Raw genomic sequence first — 18,520 nt, forward strand, 5'->3', positions numbered from 1 at the left:
GCATCTGTTTTACATGTGTACACGTCGACTCCCTACCCTGATTAAATCCTTTTGTTTAAATGTCTTCGCAATTAAGACTAACAGCATGGATATTGCACAAATCATATATTACATAATATGGGATCTAGTGCGATTATCTCGGGCAATAAACACAGAAGGCATGTAGAATTAATACACATGTGTCAGAAGCAGTGATGGGATTTTGCCGGTATATTCCGGACATGTCCGATGCTATTTTCCAATTGTCCGACCAGGAATATGCCCCATCGGACATCAAGACATGGTAAATAATATTCAAAATTCCAAAATTAATATAGTGTACTGAGTGCATAACTACCACTCAACTCAATTATTGTTGATAATAGGCTGGATTGATTAGGTAATTAAGTGATCAACGTATTTATCGTTTTATGTCGTCTATACACCTACCTTGATTAACTACTTAATCTGCCTTGATTGGCTGACTTAATTCTTTGTCGGACAATTCATCAATTCAATCCTGAACAGAAGTCATTGCTTCTCCTTTGTCGAACTATATATCTATCCAATAAACTTAATCTATGTGATTAACCCGTGATTTCACCATTGTCTCACGTTTTAATCTCCTTGATGTCGGCCGTAGACATTAGTCATATATGTCACATATCCTAATAGTATATAACACCCCAAATCAATATATATTGTGTCCGATAACTTGTCTGTGATATTTCTTCAGTGGAAGCCGAAATTAAATAAAGCTATTTTACACACACACGCAAAATGAAAATAGAAATCTTGCAAGACACGTGGAATTAAGAGGTGTAAACGTGCCAAATGTAATACGTCTGATGTCGGCAGAAAAGATTCTATTTTGATGACATATTGTCGGATTTATGATCATATACTCAGCCAAATTAAAAACTTGACACTGATGAATTTCAACAAATTTTTTTTTCTGGTAAGTCAAATAAATTTTAAAGTGTTTCTAACGATAGTAAGTAGTAAGAAGCCTTTAATTTCATAAAATTGTAAAGTCACGTGGATCATGTGACTTTTGAGCATATAAAGATGAAAAACCTGAAAAACATGTGCAAACACAAACTCGTGAGGTCAATCGATGCAAGTTTGCTTAAACTGAACACGCACACGTAACTTGAACTGGAAAAACAAATTAAAATTGTTATTTTCATCTTTGTTAGAAAATGCCGCGCCTTTCAAATGTAGAACGTCTACGTGCTATAGGTAGGCTCTATGCTGGTCAGTCTGTGGTCACTGTTGCAAGAGCCTTTAATTGTTCACGCCAGACAATAATTAATCTTAGAATGAGAGTACCTCAAACTGGAACTATTGACGACCGCCCAAGGGCGGGAGCGCCACGTGTAACATCACTCCAGGAAGATCAATCAATACGATTACGTCATCTTAGAAACAGATTTGTCACTGCAACCTCCACAAGTAGAGAGATGTTTGGTGGAAGGGTAACTGCACAAACTGTTTGAAATCGTTTGCAGGCTGCTGGTCTTCGAGCTCGGAGGCCTTATAATGGACCAATATTGACACTTCTTCATCGCCGTAACCGACTTGTGTGGGAAACAAAAGACATATAAGATTTACTCAAAGACAGTGGAATTCGGTTGTCATTAGTGACGAATCTCGATTCACTTTGAGATTTGCCGATGGCAGGGCCCGAGTGTACCGCAGACGAGGTGAACGTTACGCTCAAGTATGCGTCAGAGAAGTTGACTGATTTGGTGGCGACAGCGTCATGGTTTGTGCACATGGACGTTCTCCTCTTGTTGTTGTCCAAGGGAACTTAAATGCTGTCCAGTACAGGGATCAGATTTTGCAACCTATTCTTCTTCCGTTTATGCAGAGACATGGGCTGGGACTAATGTTTCCCAGCCAATGCTCGACCCCATACAGCAATTGCTACCCAGAATTTTTTAAGAAATGCCGGTGTCCAAGTCCTAGATTGGCCGTCGCTTAGCCCCGACCTTAATCCTATTGAACACATCTGGGATGAACTGGGTCGACGTGTTCGTCAGCAAGTGAATCCACCACTGACGTTGCAGGACCTTCAACATGCTCTTGCTGAGCAGTGGCGACGTCTTCCTCGGGTAGTGTTTACTAATGTTCTGAGATCCACGAGAAGACGTTGTGTGGCAGTAAGAGTTGCTAGAGGAGGCCACAACCGTTACTAAACACTTTATTCCGATTGTTCTCCAAGTCTGTGAATTTCATTTTGGGGGGTACTGTGACATCACGAACGTTATCAATGTCAAGGACTTTCGGCGAGACGTATTCTTGCTTTCTGTTGATGTCAAGGTCGTCTGTGCACAACATAACACTAAAATAGTTGCCTTAAACCAAATATTAAAAATCTAGTCCCAAAAATCCCGAGTGTCAAGTTTTTAATTTGGCTGAGTATATTTTGAATGGGGTTTATGTTTTTAAATAAATAAATAAACACGCTAAGAAATGTTGACGAATATTTCGATTGGAATAACGTAAGTACATGTAGTTACAGTAATTGTTTTTAGACGATAGCGCGTGCTTAGAGTTGAATGGGATTATTTAGCAGTTGGTGTCACTCGCTCGTTCTGTTAGAGCGATATTTACTACGGTCTACGGCCAAATAAATTTCGGGATGTCATTTTTTTTTACCTTTTTATATAAATCGAAACGGAGTATAAGACGAATGCCGGACTTTGCTGAAAAATGTATCGACTTATGACCCGAAAAATACGGTAATTTGGGGGGAAGTACGGAGGGGCAGTAGTCGGCACGCTTTCATTCTATGGTATTACGATGTCATGTAATTTTTTAGGAATATTATCGACATAAATTTGAATACCGTACAGGAATTAAATATGAAAAATTACGAGGTGCATCTAATTCTTTTATTACGTATGAATTTGAATATTTTGTTGACACATGATTCTTAATTGTGGTTTGAAAACGCCTGCTTAAATAATGATAAGAGTTATGTCCCTTTATTTTCGGGAAGAAAATGTCCGACAACTAAAATTATCGAAATCCCATCACTGGTCAGAAGCTAATAATATGTCTATTGTGTCAGACAAAACGTGAAAATAAACTAATAATTCGAACTCTTTATTTCTTTTTATTATAAAAGAACGACGACTCTTTTTCGTTGAAGATCAAATAAAACCTACTAAATACATTTCATGCTTATATGTACGCATAACTTTGCCAAACTTTATTTCAGAGAAAGCCAATTTAAAAAGGAATTGTATCATATATTTAAGTTTAATTTTTAATAAAGAATGGGGAAATCTTAAATAAGTTTATTCAATGTTTTTGTGGCATGTACTATATTAGATGAGATCGAAAGAGCATTTTAGATTAGGGGTTACAGAACAACAAGTAAGGTGGAATTAAAGACGATCGGAACAGTTCTTCAGACTGAATGGCGACGCCAATCTTAAAATTTTACTGAGTTTGTGCTGCCATACTTTCTAGGCAAGAATACCTATTTGGAATTAATGTCTTCGTTAGAAATTTTGCCATTTACCTGTGACAATAATTTTAGCTTCGTGCAAAAAATCGTGAAGCATATAGTTTCAACTTGGAAGAAATGTTAGAAAATGGCTAACAAACAATCAGCATTGTTGATTGTAAAACATTCTTGGTTCATTTTCTGCTTGAACGATTGCTGAATACCATGGACACGTATATCAGTCCGATAATACCTTGATGACTTTTTTCATTTCGGCACCAAAGAGTCTGGTTGATGCATACTGTCAATCAAAGTTCCATAATGAGAATTGACACGTCACATCAAAAGAAACCGATTGACAGAACATAGACGCCCCTTTAACAACAAACTGTATCTTGCTGTGTTTGTGTGGACAATATGACTTTTATTGTTAATTGTCAGTAGTAGTAATTACAAATTTTGAAAACAGATGTCGATGTATTTGTTATTTTACATGTAGCTTCAGTCCATTCAATAACCTGCATTTATTACTCATATGGTTTCTAATTTAGCAGAATGTCAAAATAAAGAAAACACAGTTACACTTACAATATGACTAACTAAGAAGTTATTTGTCGCGATTTGGTCGGACCCCCACTCCACCCGTTACATGTAATACCAATTTGTAACAAGTAATTGTGATTACTGTCTTACGGTAAAACTCCTGTTTTTAGGAATGTGGATATGTGGGATTGTTTAATTTTTTTAAATCGGTACAGACTTGAAAGTCCGCGCATGCAGAGCGTCTTCTGAACAAACTGATGTTTAGTCATTATATTTGCAGTTGACATGTTCTGTCAAAATAATTCCTTACACCGTGGTAATTATTTCATTGCATTGTGCACAAACGTCATTCCTTAAATAGCCCCACGCCCCTTTAACAACTTATAAAGCATGATTTTCTGTTAGGCAATTTATTCTACACTGTTTGATGTGGTTTATAACTATTGAAGAGGCTCGAATTCATAAGATCTGGTTGTTAGATGTGTTTACTCTGTATGTTGATGGATAAAACAATCAGAATTAATAATTCCTTTTTAAATTGGCTTTCTCTGAAATAAAGTTTGGCAAAGTTATGCGTTACATATAAGCATGAAATTTATTTAGTAGGTTTTATTTGATCTTCAGCGAAAAAGAGTCGTCGTTCTATAATAATAAAAAGAAATAAAGAGTTTGAATTATTAGTTTATTTTCCTGTTTTGTCTTACACAATAGACATATTGTTAGCTTCTGACACATGTGTATTAATTCTACAAGCCTTCTGTGTTTATTGCCCGAGATAATCGCACTAACCTTCAACCCAAAATGCTTTCTATAGATCCCATATTATGTAATATATGATTGGTGCAATATCCATGCTGTTAGTCTTAATTGCGAAGACATTTAAACAAAGGGATATAATCAGGGTAGGGAGTCGACGTGTACACACGTAAATCATATGCGTGAGATTTATCATTCGTGGATGTGTTGTCAGGGTGGGAAACACTGTTTTAAATGGATATATAAATAAACGTTTTATGATTGTGGACGAAACGGTATGTGCATCTCAAGAAAGCTTTGCTTCGGAACCGTCCCGTCGCCATTAAAAATCCAACATCTGTTTCACCGTAGTGATCTTGAAAAATAATCCTAGGATAATGACAGGCATTACAGATACCTTCCGTCATATGAATCCTGAAAAATAATATTTCACCGTATCGCAACAGGTCAGTACTAAAACTAATTACAGTATTTCAACATTGTGCTGCAAAACTGAACGATGACCAACAACTAAACACATCGTAATATCTGAACATCGCACGTGAAATTAGATGTTTGACAACAAAATTTAACACCTTGCGTAATTGGACACCTTGACTGATTTTAATCATGGCTCGGGAAATTATTGAACAGTCGTGCTAATTAGACGGGACGCTTATAATTCAACAGATGTCGAGAAACTAAACACTAGTTAATTAGACGCTTGGTAATCAAAATTAAACAGTAAGATTGAAATTCGATAGAAGTACAAATTGAGCACTATTCGCCGAAATTCAACAATATTTATGAATAATTGGACACAGAGTAGAAATTAACGCTATTTACGCAAGATTAAACGGTACCAATGGTACAGTGAAAAGTAGGGCTGTGTCGATACAGTTCATTTTCGATACAATACGTATTGACGATACGGCAAACCGATACGCGATTTTGTATCGTGATATGGTGACATCACGAATTATGCCCAAAATAATCTCAAACTACATTCTGTTTCTCAAGACGTTTGAGATAGGTAAGCAAGCATCAGGGTTCTTACTCTATTTTGAAACAACCGGCCAGAATAATATTGCGTCAATTGAGGTCCCGTAGGAAATGGGTTAATTATAAGAGTCCATATAGTAGACCTCAACAAAAATAATTCTTGGTAATTTATGGAGAACGTCGTATTTTAATGTATGTGATTACCACAAAAATAACGACAGGTACATCTTTTGAACATTTTTTGTCCCCCGCCTTTCGAAGAAAGCAGGGGACTATTAAAATGGGTTCGTCCGTCTGTCTGTCACACTTTTTGGGACACAATATCTCTCGTTCTAATTGAGCTAGAATGTTCAAACTTGGTGTAGGTGTTTATTATGTCAATACCTTGATGGAGTTCGAAGATGAACATTTTCTGCTTAGGGTAAGCAGAGATAAGCAATTTGATTGGTTGATGCTTTGGGACACGGTAACTTTAGTTCTAATTAAGTGAGAGTGATGAAACTTGGTTTATAGTTTCATTACATCAATACCTTGACTAAGTTCGATAATGAGCATTTTCGGCTCAGGGTAAGCAGAGCGATAAGCAATTTGATTGGTCGAGACTTTGGAACTGAATAATTCTCATTCTAACTGAGTTAGAATGTTCAAACTTGGTGTGAGTGTTTATTAGGTTATTGCCTTGATGGAATTCGAAGATGATCAGTCAAGACGTTCGCCTAATGATCATCTAGTTTAAATATTCTACCTCAATTCAAAGCAGAGTTATGTTCCAAAGTCTTGACCAATAAAATTGCTTATCGCTCCTTAGCCTAAGCAGAAAATTCGCACCATTGAACTTAGTCAAGGTAATGATATAATGAATCTATATTCTGAGTTGCATCGCTCTCACTTCATTACAACCAAAGTCATCGTGCATCAAAGCATCAACCAATCAGATTGCTTATCTCTGCTTACCCTAAGCAGACAATGTTCATCATCAAACTCCATCAAGTCATTCACATAATGAAAGCCTTCACCAAGTTTGAACATTCTACCTCAATTAGGAGAGTTATTGTGTTCCAAAGTCTCGACCAATCAAATTGCTTATGCATTTCAAGTTTAATCAAAATTGGGTGAAAATTGTGACCTCTAGAGAGTCCACAACCTTGATATATCATATTTTTAAACTATTAGCGTACGAGGGGCGGCCATTTTATCCGGCAGTTTTTGTCCAATTTTAACGAAATTCGAACTCAACCATCATTAGGGTGTAACAGTGATATATTCAAACAGTTTTTTAAATCAGTTAATATTATTGTGACCTCTAGAGAGACAACAAACTATAAATGCGATTTTTCATACAATCAGGGGATATAATTCAGGAAGTTACGATCTGATATGCGCGAATATCGAAAGCAACCTAGATCTTTGGGTTATAAACATGTATTTCAAAATCGGATCAAAACTGTGACCTCTAGAGGGTCCACAACCTTGATATACCAGATGTTTTGTCTGGCAGTTTTGGTCCGATTTTCACGAAATTAGAACTCAACCATCATTACGGTGTAACTGTGATATATTCACACTTTTTTTTAAATTGGATAATTGTGACCTCTAGAGGAACCACAAGCTAAAAACGCGATTTTTCATACAGTCAAAGGCCATAATTCAGGAAGTTACGATCCGATACATGCCAATATAGGGTCCACAAGCTAAAAAACGTTATTTTTCGTACAATCAGGAGCCATAAATCTGGAAGTTAGGATCCGATATGCGCAAATATCGAAAGGAACCAAGATCTTTGGGTTATAAACATGTATTTCAAGTTTCGTCAAAATCGGGTGAAAATTGTGACCTCTATTGGGTCCACAAACTAAAAACGCGATTTTTCGTACAATTAAGGGCCATAATCCATGAAGTTATGGTCCGATACATGCCAATATCGAAAGAAACTGAGATGTTAGGGAGATAAAGATATATTTTAAGTTTCGTTGAAATCGGATAAAAATTGTGACCTGTAGAGTGCCCACAAACAATTGTGGACGGACGGATGTCTGGACAGGGGCGACAACATTTTCATGTGGACGTATAAAAATTGTGACCTGTATAGTGTCCACAAACAATATGCGAGTGTATAAAAATTTTTCACAAAATTAGAACTTGGATAAAAATTGTGACCACTAGGGTGTCAACAAGCTAAAAACATGATTTTTCGTACAATCAGAGCAATAATTCATGAAATAATGGTCCAATACATGCCAATATCGAAAGGAATCAAGATTTTTGGGAGATACTGTATTTTTCGGTGTATTAGGCGCATGCGTAGATAAGGCGCGGGACGAGTTTGGCAGAGGTGTTTCAGGAAAAAATAAAAATGCATGGTTTAGACGCACCCTTCTCCAGCGCCTTGTGAAACACGTGCCATACCATACGTGATTCAAATACACCTGCGATCTCCAGTAACTGGGCCAAACTCTACTGTTTACAGTTATAATGATTACCGATATTTAGCTGTATCAAGCTTTATATATATTTCTTTATGAAATAAAACTCTATATACATTTTTTGAATTGCATAAGACTTTATATTAATTATAACTTTCAATTGAATTGTTTCATAACTTAAATGGTAATTCTGGCGCTTATACGGTAGTCAAATTGTCGTTAGTCCCGCCCACAACAAACATGGCCGTCTATTACATCCTGTTAAATTCACGAGCGATTGGCTATGATAAATGAATAGGTATTGATGATAAACAAATGAAATAATAACTGTAGAAATAATTTATCATGATCAGCTACTCACGGCTTAAATCCTGACTACTGGTAAAAAGAGAAACAATAATTCTAGTTTATTATATACTATCCAAACAACTGACAATCAAACGATTGTGTCAATTGCCCCGCCGACTAGGCATGACAATACCTAGATTGAGGCCATTCATATCTATCAGTAATATAAGAAAATAGGATTTTTAATACCAATCAAAGAAACAATGATTTTGTGAACTACAAACAACTTCATAAAGCATATACGATGACAACTCACCGGTAGATAATTAACGATACTGCCATACCGGTAAATTATAACAATGGATCAATCAGTGAATCTTTGTTGCATGAAAACTATCGGTAACTTGAAACGGCTAGATATATAAGTTACAGCAATGTATAGAAAATACCAACGAACCTTCCATCAAATTTTTGACAAATTATTTATTCAGAATGACTACGAGACGAACCTCTAAAGAGTGCAGTAATAGTGTCGCGGGTCGAACGTAAGACGGCAATGACGAGTTGGGAACTTAGAGACATAAACCAAATAAAGAAGCGAATAGATAGAGCGCTGCATGTTATCCACAAATTGAGAAAGAATTGGTTGACTGTCAATCAAAGACGTCGTGAAGATTTGCCGTTTCGTGAATAGGTTAGACAGAACAACTTCATCGTCATCGTTTCTGGAGTTTACCGTCCACTTCCACCAGGTGTGATATCGTAGACAAGAGAACAACTTCAATATATGTCAGTTTAACTGTAATCCCACCCTTACTACCAATGACTTATATTTTGAGCCAATGAAAATGCTTGTATGAATGCATATCCCGCCCTATTCATTAACTTGACTGACAACACCACTGACCTTGAACGGGGACGTGCAAGGACTGCCGGTAATGGCCAAGAGTATACGGAATAGCAGAAATATATGATGTAGAATTAACAAGTAATATTAACGATACGTATGCTATTTTTTGCATTGCCGGTTATGACAAACACTATACTGTACATGGGATAGCCTAAAATGTCAACATCTTTTTTTATGCACAAAATAACAGAAATACGGGCGATAACTATTGACATATTTTAACCGTATCTAAAGGTTATTGACAAATATGGACAATTTTAAACTATCTAAAACATTACTGACAAATATAAATGGACACGAAAGGGAACAATATTGTGTTTAATTTGAGTGATAATTTATCATAAACTTTTGAGGTAGCGTCACCCGGTTGGTCGACATGTGTTGATTCTAGGGCAGTTATTTCTTGAACTCCAGACTTCAGTGTCGACACAGGAAAAGCCTAGATTCGCTTAACGTTATGTATTAGGCGCACTCCTTCTAGAAAATAAAATATTTGGTAAAAAATGTGTGCCTAATGCACCGAAAAATATGGTAGACCTCTATTTCAAGTTTCGTCAAAATCGAATAAAAATTGTGAACTGTGCGCACAAACAAATTGTGGACGGACGGACGGACGTCCTGACAGAGAGGGGCGACGGCATAATACTTCCACATGAAAATATTGGCGTATAAAAATGTGGCCTATGAAATTAGGTTTCCACTAAATATATTATATATACTTGTAAATTTACAATATAAATCATGATTGATCATCTTACCCTTCCTCTTTGGAGGTGGTCCAGCTAAACCCATTGGAGCAAAGTCTCGGAAATTACTAGCCAACTCTCTCACAGACTTTCTCTGTGGTGCTTCTCTCTTTGATAAACCACCTTTATCAAGAATAATCTGGCCTTTATCAGAACTTTTTAATATCTACACATGAAAAGAATTGGTTTCAAAGGTCATACAAATAATGGCTACTGGCAACAGATAAACAAATCTACATAAGATAGCCAATACACCCACACAGCAACTCTGTCTCAGCAGCTTATCCGCATGGCAAAAATTTGATGACTATGGAACAGCAAGTCGCACAACGCTTAGGGTAATATCGGTAGGATTCATCCTCTCATTACTCCAATGCTTCCCTCCAAATTTAAAAGAATTCCACTAAAAATCTATAGCCCCTATCGTGTTCACATGCAAGATATGCCCCCATTTTGCAAGAGATGGATAGGGAATGGGCCGAAACAATACAGCCCATACCATGGGTTCCACATCAGCCGTATAACTAGATCTAACCAATCGGTCATTTTGCACGCCGGAAAAAGAGCCTTTTTTGAAAACCCAATTTTCAAACATGGTAGCCACTTCGATACGCGCGACGTAACGTTACGTCAGTGTTGACCAGGAACGCGTCACGCCTTCTGTAAGGTCTGCCAAATAGCGCTGCGCAAATGTGGGTTTTTATGGACCTGCGCATAATAAAGGGAAGCACATCGTCACCATTTTGTCGTCTGTTTGTTTCTAAATGCTGAGAACTTTGTCCGGATATTTTCCGAATTTTATCAAAAAAGTTGGATTTTTCGTGAAAAAAGGCAAGTTTCAACCCCATTATTATCGACCCCACACCCCCCAAACTCATTTAAAACCCCTCTAAATGTATTGTTAGGCTTCTAATCTCCACTGGGACGAAGTTTGAACGCAGGACCTCATCGCGCTCATGCTTTCCTATGAAGTGCTATAATGGATACACCGCGTGAAGTGGCCCCGAATCGGAAAAATGTTGGTGACGTCAAATCATCTACAGAAGTCAAATTTTCTCCTTCTAATGTAAAATAACCCAAAAATACACTGAATTAATATGTCTAGATACTATATTTTATGTTTGATGATGAAATTAATGTATTTGCTTGAAGGATTGGAGCGATTATTCACGGTACCGATTCAGATTCTGGAACGCCGACCGGAATGCGCTGTTCTGATGTGTCGAATCAATTTATTTTGAAAACAAATGCTCGTGGTCTGTTTGTTTATGATAGATATCTAGCCTTTCCACATACCCAAATTAATTGCAGTGTATAATGTTTAAAATTTAGTATCATCATTTAATTTTTTTACTGTTTAATATTAGAGGCTTGATTGTCAGATATGTGTTTTAAATTAGATATTCACATCAGTTATCATTTATCCCCCTCTCTTTTACATGTTAACACAAAACTTGAAGTCAACTCAATTAATAAATTTTAAAGCTTGAATTTTGTTTTCTCTTTTAAGTAATTTTCTTTTGTATATAGTTGTCTTAAGATTTATACCTTTATGCTTTTATCTATTTACCTATGTTTATAAATAAATGTATTATATTTTTAGGTTAAGCAGAAAAAGATAATTGGTTTACAGTACACCAATTTAAAGATTTAATTCTGTTTTCTCTTGTAAGTATTTATTTTTGGTTATAATTGTCTAAAGGTTTAGATGCTTATGCTTTTATTTAATTAGCTATATGACAATAAATGTATTATATTTTAAGGTTAAACAGAAAACAATACTTGGTTTACACCAATTTAAAGATTTCATTATGTTTTCTCTTGTAAGTATTTATTTTTGGTTTTCTTATGGTGATCCTCAAATTTAAACATTTCCCACTGTTAATGATAACTGTTTTAGCACTGTTCAGGTAATATTAACAGACTTTTGATGTTATTCATGGCTGATTGTTTTTCTCTCTTACCTTTTTCAGATGTCTGAGATGAAGAAAATAAAGGAAGATGTAAGGTCACTTGTTGCAAACACTATCAATGAAAATACCTTTCTATTTCGAAATGGTCCTGACTTCCGGAAAGGATTCGTTCATTATATCTATGACAAGACTGAATCAAAAAAAGGATTTAAGGCTTCAGCTCTTCAATTGAACGAACTGTATCAAAAGAATGGGGTAAATAATATCAATGTTTCAGCCCTCTCAGCTGTGGTACAGAGGTGTGTGAGAGATTTAAAATCCAAAAGTACCAAACCTGATCGTGACTGGGACAGTATTGTGGCGTTCCTTGAAATGGAAATTGTTGTTCCATTGCATAAACCTGAGGCTATGGAAGTAGACTCGATGGAGGAAGAAGTCAATAAAATGGAATTATCTGTTGGGGAGGAAACACAGGCCATGTCTGCAGTGACAGTGGAAAAGACTATTATCCGGCCAGAGTCAGGGAACTGTGGACAACATAACTGCCTTCTCAATACTAGTAAATTGGATGGTTTGGTCAAACGAAACAAAAAAGTTAAATTTCTTAGGAACCTTTCCGATGTGGTTCAAAAGGAAGATTTGTCTCATGAAAATCGAAAATTAAAACAAGCAATTTCACGCAAGGTAGATGTAGAAACTAGATTAAGACAGGATAGACGCAAGTTAAAAACAATAGAGGTTGATCTCTGCAAAAAAATTTCAAAACTTGAAAACACAAATAAAGCTACAGAAAGTGAATTTTCTGAGAAATGAATCAGCCAATTTGAAACGATCAAGATCTAAAATAAATTTTGAGAAGTATAAATTAGAAAATGAAATAGAGCATCTTACCAAGGATAAAAGTTTGTTAGAAAAGAAAAATTCTGCTCTCGGTTTAGAGATAGATGGGCTGAGGTGTGAGTTGGACGAAGTGTCTGGCAGTTGTGCAAGTAATGTGATTTTTGCTAAGGATAACTTAAAAACATACAGTGTTGGGTTTAGAAAGGCAGCATACACATGTCTAGAAAGCCAAGTTCGCGTTGAGACTATTGGGACTGTCTTGAAAGGTGTCATCAAGAGTCTTACAGGTGCAACCCTTGACATGGTTCCTGAACCATCCACCTTCAGCCAGATGGCTTATGAGATGGGCGTTTTGTCTGACATCCAAGTAGCTGAAGAGATGACAAGCAATGATAACTTGACTTTGAGTATGGATGCCACAAGTTTGGATGGTGACCACATAAACGAAGTGCATGTCAACCTGCCCTCAACACCACCTCGTGGTTTGATTCTCCAAATTGCTGTCCTAGGTGGGGGAGCTACTGGTGACTACCTTGAACATATCAAGGAAAGCATTAATGATGTGACATTATCTTATGCTAAGTGTTTTCAGAAGGATCACATGGAACTCAAAGAGCGTGTGATAAGTCATTTAAAGAATACGATAACAGACCCGGTAGCTGTTAATCACTGTGTTGTAGAACAGCTAATTAAAGACTTTGATATTGCCATTCTTGAGCTCAACTGCACCCTCCACCCAGTTGACGGGATAGCTAGTAGGGCTCGGTCAGTTTTGAAAGAATGTGATGCAAAGTTCAAAATTGTGAGCTCCACTTTTGGGCAGGCATGCAAGGCTGCAAATCTAATATATGGTGTGAGTAAGATGCGATACAAACAAGGGAAAGGAGACCCTGGTGCCTTCAAACTTTTCATAAAATCACATAACATCAGGTCTGCTCAGTTTGTGAGGTATGTGGGAAATCGTCTCCACGTCTTGTTCCATCTGGCTGGTGTTGTATACTGCTAGGAAGTTGAAGAAAGCCCTGAAATCTGACTTGTTTAGGTTTAGGACATTATTCTTGTGGAACTGTCATTCAGCATCGATGTAAACTGACTGAAATTATTATTTTGAAATTGGATGAAGGATTGGATGAAGTATGAAGTATGTATTTCCCTTCTGATCATCAGGATACAGAAAATGATCAAGATCAATCTACACTTTAACAGGTCAGCAGTCTCTTGAAGGTTATATAATCCCTTCTTTCTTTGTAGATTTGGAATCTGTGTGCAATTCCCTAAATTTTGATATGCTACATGCCATAGTTCGGGCTTGGTCAGTTTGCGGAGTCTGCGCCGCCCCAGTGACCTTCCGACCTTTGAGGTTGAAGGTCAAGGTCAACTTCTTTCTGAAAGGTCAAGGTCATTATTAAAAATGAATGGCAATATCTAAGAGGACAAGAATATCATTACTGTTAGTGCTTGGAGCCTCTTAAATGGAACTTACAGCATGTTTTCATTAAAAATCACTGAAATTAATCACAGTTTTTCTACTGTTTTAACTGTAATTGTCATTAACGACTTGCCTCCTAATTAGCGAAATAAAAATAACTGTAGAACATTAACCCCTGCTTCGATTTTGAAAAACTAAACTGTTCTGTAATCTGTGTGACAAGCTCTTCAAAATGAAATTAAAATTGAGGCCAAACTGATAACTTTAGAAATTTATCAAAGTGCCTAAATGGCTACGATCGACCTCCACTATATAACTATACAATTGTACGGCCAGTACAGAATAATGTACACATAATCTTGTGATTGGTGTTATAGAGTTGTATACATAGTCGTTAACAGATTATACTGAGTGTTGTGTTGATAATTAATAAAAGTTAATTGATGTGTGGGAATCTTATCAATGGCGTGAAGCGGTCCATTGTTAATCATCACTATTTGAGCACTCCCATATTGTCCACAAGTCATAAGAATTTTCTACAACAAAGCCGTTTAATGCAATTACGGTCACGCACGATGTAAACGAGATTATTATGATCTTCGAAAAAAGAGCAATTGATATGAAGCACTGCTCTTCAAATCCAACCAACTGTCATATTAAATAAAAACAGCATAGACATTATGTACGTGTTGGGAGAAAAATGCATTATATTTTTTTGATAGCGGTATTACGGTCTTGTGGGAATTGTAGAAAATCTAGAGATTAGTTATAACTTGCTTACCGAAACATTAAGAAAATTATGTATTCCAGTGCTACTGTGTAGCAATATTGATAATTCCATGTGTTGCAAAAATGTTACGGATATATGGTTACTCTTATACACAACAATATTCTAGGGGGCGCTAGTGTCGCTAGCTGTAAAGTTATTTATCCATGAGTTATTCATTTTTAGGACTTATGTCACAATTCTGTGGTCCTTAATGCTGTAAGAGATGGTCTAAAATCAATAAATGTGAGATATATGAAGTGGATAATTACATGTATATATTTATTTTCATTTCGAAGTTATTGTATTACAACTCAAAATTATTCAGGTCAGTGTGTTTTCTATAGAGCATGTGGTAATTACATGTGAGCTACTGGAATGGTTTTTCTACAGCCAATTCAGCTATTTTGATTATTTAAGTAGCCAAAAGGGAATATTTATTTAATAAATAATTATCATAAGCCTTACTAATACTAATATATCATGTTGAAGTGGAAGCCCTGGCTCATACACTCATTGTCCCAATGCTTCACATCAAATTTGAAAAGAAAATCAGTGAAAAACTGATTCAAGATTTACCGATAGAATTTTGAGTATCATACACATGCTGACAAAGGCTCAGTTCTAAAAAATAGTGTCTTTATTCAAAGGCTATTACATAGTTTTTGGGAACTAGCCTAACCTTCGAATCAAATGCTTTTACACTATTTGCGAAAATAGGAGCAGCCATTTTTGATGGAAAGTTTTGGTCCGATTTTCAAGAAATTCTAATTCAATGGTAATTATGATATAATTGTGTAAATTTACTCTCACAAAAAGTTTGGGTGGCAGGAAGTAATCAAGTACTCATGTAGTGTTTCTCTGTGATAAGCACTGAATAACCCATCCGAGTTCTTTGGGATATAAACCTACAGTACAGGTCAGGTAAAAGTATGAAACAGGTCCTTAGTGTTTTTTTCTGCAGAAGAATCACAGAGTTTTTCCCATATACACTGCGCATAAATATAGACGTCCTGTGCGGAAAATAGTCGGCTGAAATATAAAGAAGTTGACAGATTATTGTCTGTGAAAATATTAAATTAAAGAAATTTAGTCCATATTGTCACAGCGTTATTGTAAATAAACAAATATCTAATAAAACAATTTCTCAAGTGTCAACAGTTAATCCGACAACCAGACAATGAAACCATTTTTCGTGAATTCTGATAACACTGTCTGAAAATGGGCGACAATAAATATATTTAGAAAGTGAATGTTATAAAAGATCCAGTAGGCTTATCATATGTACTGACTTATTATCAGTTTTAATTATGAACAAGGATTATATATACATGTATTGTCTACATGGGCCCCGATTTCACAAAAACTTAAATTTCCTTAAAATCTTCTTAAACTAAAACTAAAATTTCATCCTAATTTAAGATAGGTGAGTTTCACAAAACGATTTTAAGCATTTTAGCTAAAATCCATTAAAATAATATTTTATAATTTTAAGTTCAAATTTTATCTTAACTTAAAATAGTGGGGTTTCAAAAAATCATTTTCAGGACAATTTTAACTAAAATTAATTTGAAGTTAGGACAGCCATCTCTGTCTCCTAACTTAAAATCACGACATAATAGAGCACAAGCCCACGGGAGTCAACCTAGTTGAAAAGTGTACTAATTTTCTCCTATATGGTATCAATGCATATCTGGTATCAGTGATAAGATTTCGCCCGTATATTCCAGACATGTCCGACGCTATTTTCCGAAAGTCCTAAATTGTCCGACAAGGAAATCAAGACATGGTGAATAATATTCAGAATTTCAAAATTAATATAGTGTACCGAGTGTATATCTTCCACTCAAACCGATTATCGTTGATAATAGTCTGGATTGAGAGTAATTAAGAGATCAACGTATTTACCGTGTGATACCGTCTATATGCCTACCTTGATTAACTTCTTAATCTGCCTTGATTGACTTACTTAATCCTTTGTCGGACGACAGTTCATCAATCCAATCCTGAACAGAAGTCACTGCTCCTCCTTTGCTGGACTATGTATCAATCCAATAAGAGTGAATATAAACTTAATCTATGTGATTAACACGGATGTTTCTCCATTGTCTGAAATTTTAATCTCCTTGATGTCAGTCGACAACATGTAGAAACTAGTCAAGATATGTCAAATGTCCTATTATATCCGTTAACTTGTCACACATACACACACACAAGGTTATAATACAATAACCAAAAACAAAAGTTTCAATCCAGCATACTTTTACACAATTTGCGTACAAAGAGCGGCCATTTTGTTAGGCAGTTTCATTTCGATTTTCCCGAAATTTGAATTCAACCTTCATTATGGTGGAATGGTGAAATATTTAAACGGTTTTTAAAATCGGAAAAAAATCCGCAAGCTATAAATGCCATTTTTCGAACAATCAGGGGCCATAATCCAGGAAGTTAAGTTAGGGTATCCGTGATTATCAAAAGGATCCATGATCTTAGTGTGTAATGGTGATATATTCACACATTTTTATTAAATTAGATAAAAATTGTGACCTCTACAAGGATCACAAGCTAAAATCGTGATTTTTTGTACAATCAAGGGCCATAATTCAGGAAGTTACTATCCGATATGTCGAATATCGAAAGGAACCAAGATCTTTGGGTTATTAACTTACATTTCAAGTTTCATCAAAATAGGGCCCACAACATTGATATACCATATTTTTACACTATTTTGTCTGTCAGTTTTAATCCGATATTTACGAAATTCGAACTCAACTATTCTTAGGGTGTAATGGTGATATATTCGAACGTTTTTTTTTAAATCGGATAAAAATTATGACCTCTATAGGGTTGACAAGTTAAAAACGCTATTTTTCGTACAATCAGGGGCCATAATTCAGGAAGTTACGGTCAGATATATGCACGAATATCGAAAGGAAACGGTTTTTCAAATTGGATAAAAATTATGACCTCTATAGGGTCCACAAGCTAAAAATACGATTTTCATACAATCAGGGGCCATAATTCAGGAAGTTACGGTCCGATATACGCAAATATGGAAAGAAACTGAGATCTTTGGGTTATAAACTTACATTTCAAGTTTCATCAAAATAGGATTAAAATTGTGACCTCTATAGGGTCCACAAACTAAAAACAGGATTTTTCGTACAAACATGGGCCATAATCCATGAAGTTTCCATCCAATACATGTACATGCCAATATCGAAAGCAACCAAGATCTTTTGCAGATAAACCTATATTTCAAGTTTCGTCAAAATCGGATAAGAAATGTGACCTGTAGAGTGTCCACAAACAAATTGTGGACGGACGGACAATATACGTCCACATGAAAATGTGGGCGTATAAAAAGGAAATAAACAAGCTGAGAAATGTCGACAAATGTAAACGTGACAATCATCACATGAAAATGTTGGAGAAACGATTCTATTTTGATGCTTATTCTTGGGTTTATGATAATATTTTGAATGG

At 35.8% G+C, this 18,520-nt stretch overlaps 1 protein-coding gene across 1 annotated transcript; it reads left to right on the forward strand.

Moving 5' to 3' along the window:
* Positions 1–13,050: 13,050 nt before the first annotated feature.
* LOC126812596 (uncharacterized) lies at positions 13,051–14,124 on the forward strand. Its single transcript, XM_050539064.1, has 2 exons — positions 13,051–13,787; positions 14,091–14,124. The coding sequence occupies exons 1-2, from the start codon at positions 13,141–13,143 to the stop codon at positions 14,122–14,124; spliced, it is 681 nt and encodes a 226-aa protein (XP_050395021.1). The 5' UTR covers positions 13,051–13,140.
* Positions 14,125–18,520: the final 4,396 nt, after the last annotated feature.

This window comes from Patella vulgata, chromosome 2 (genome assembly GCF_932274485.2).
Source record: "Patella vulgata chromosome 2, xgPatVulg1.2, whole genome shotgun sequence".
NCBI lineage: Eukaryota > Metazoa > Mollusca > Gastropoda > Patellidae > Patella > Patella vulgata.

Excerpts from the sequence above, each read along its gene's own strand:
- LOC126812596 (XM_050539064.1), top strand. The coding sequence starts at position 13,141 with ATGGTTCCTGAACCATCCACCTTCAGCCAGATGGCTTATGAGATGGGC. Across the intron at positions 13,788-14,090 it reads AGGTCTGCTCAGTTTGTGAG|ATTTGGAATCTGTGTGCAAT; the intron begins GTATGTGGGAAA and ends CTTTCTTTGTAG.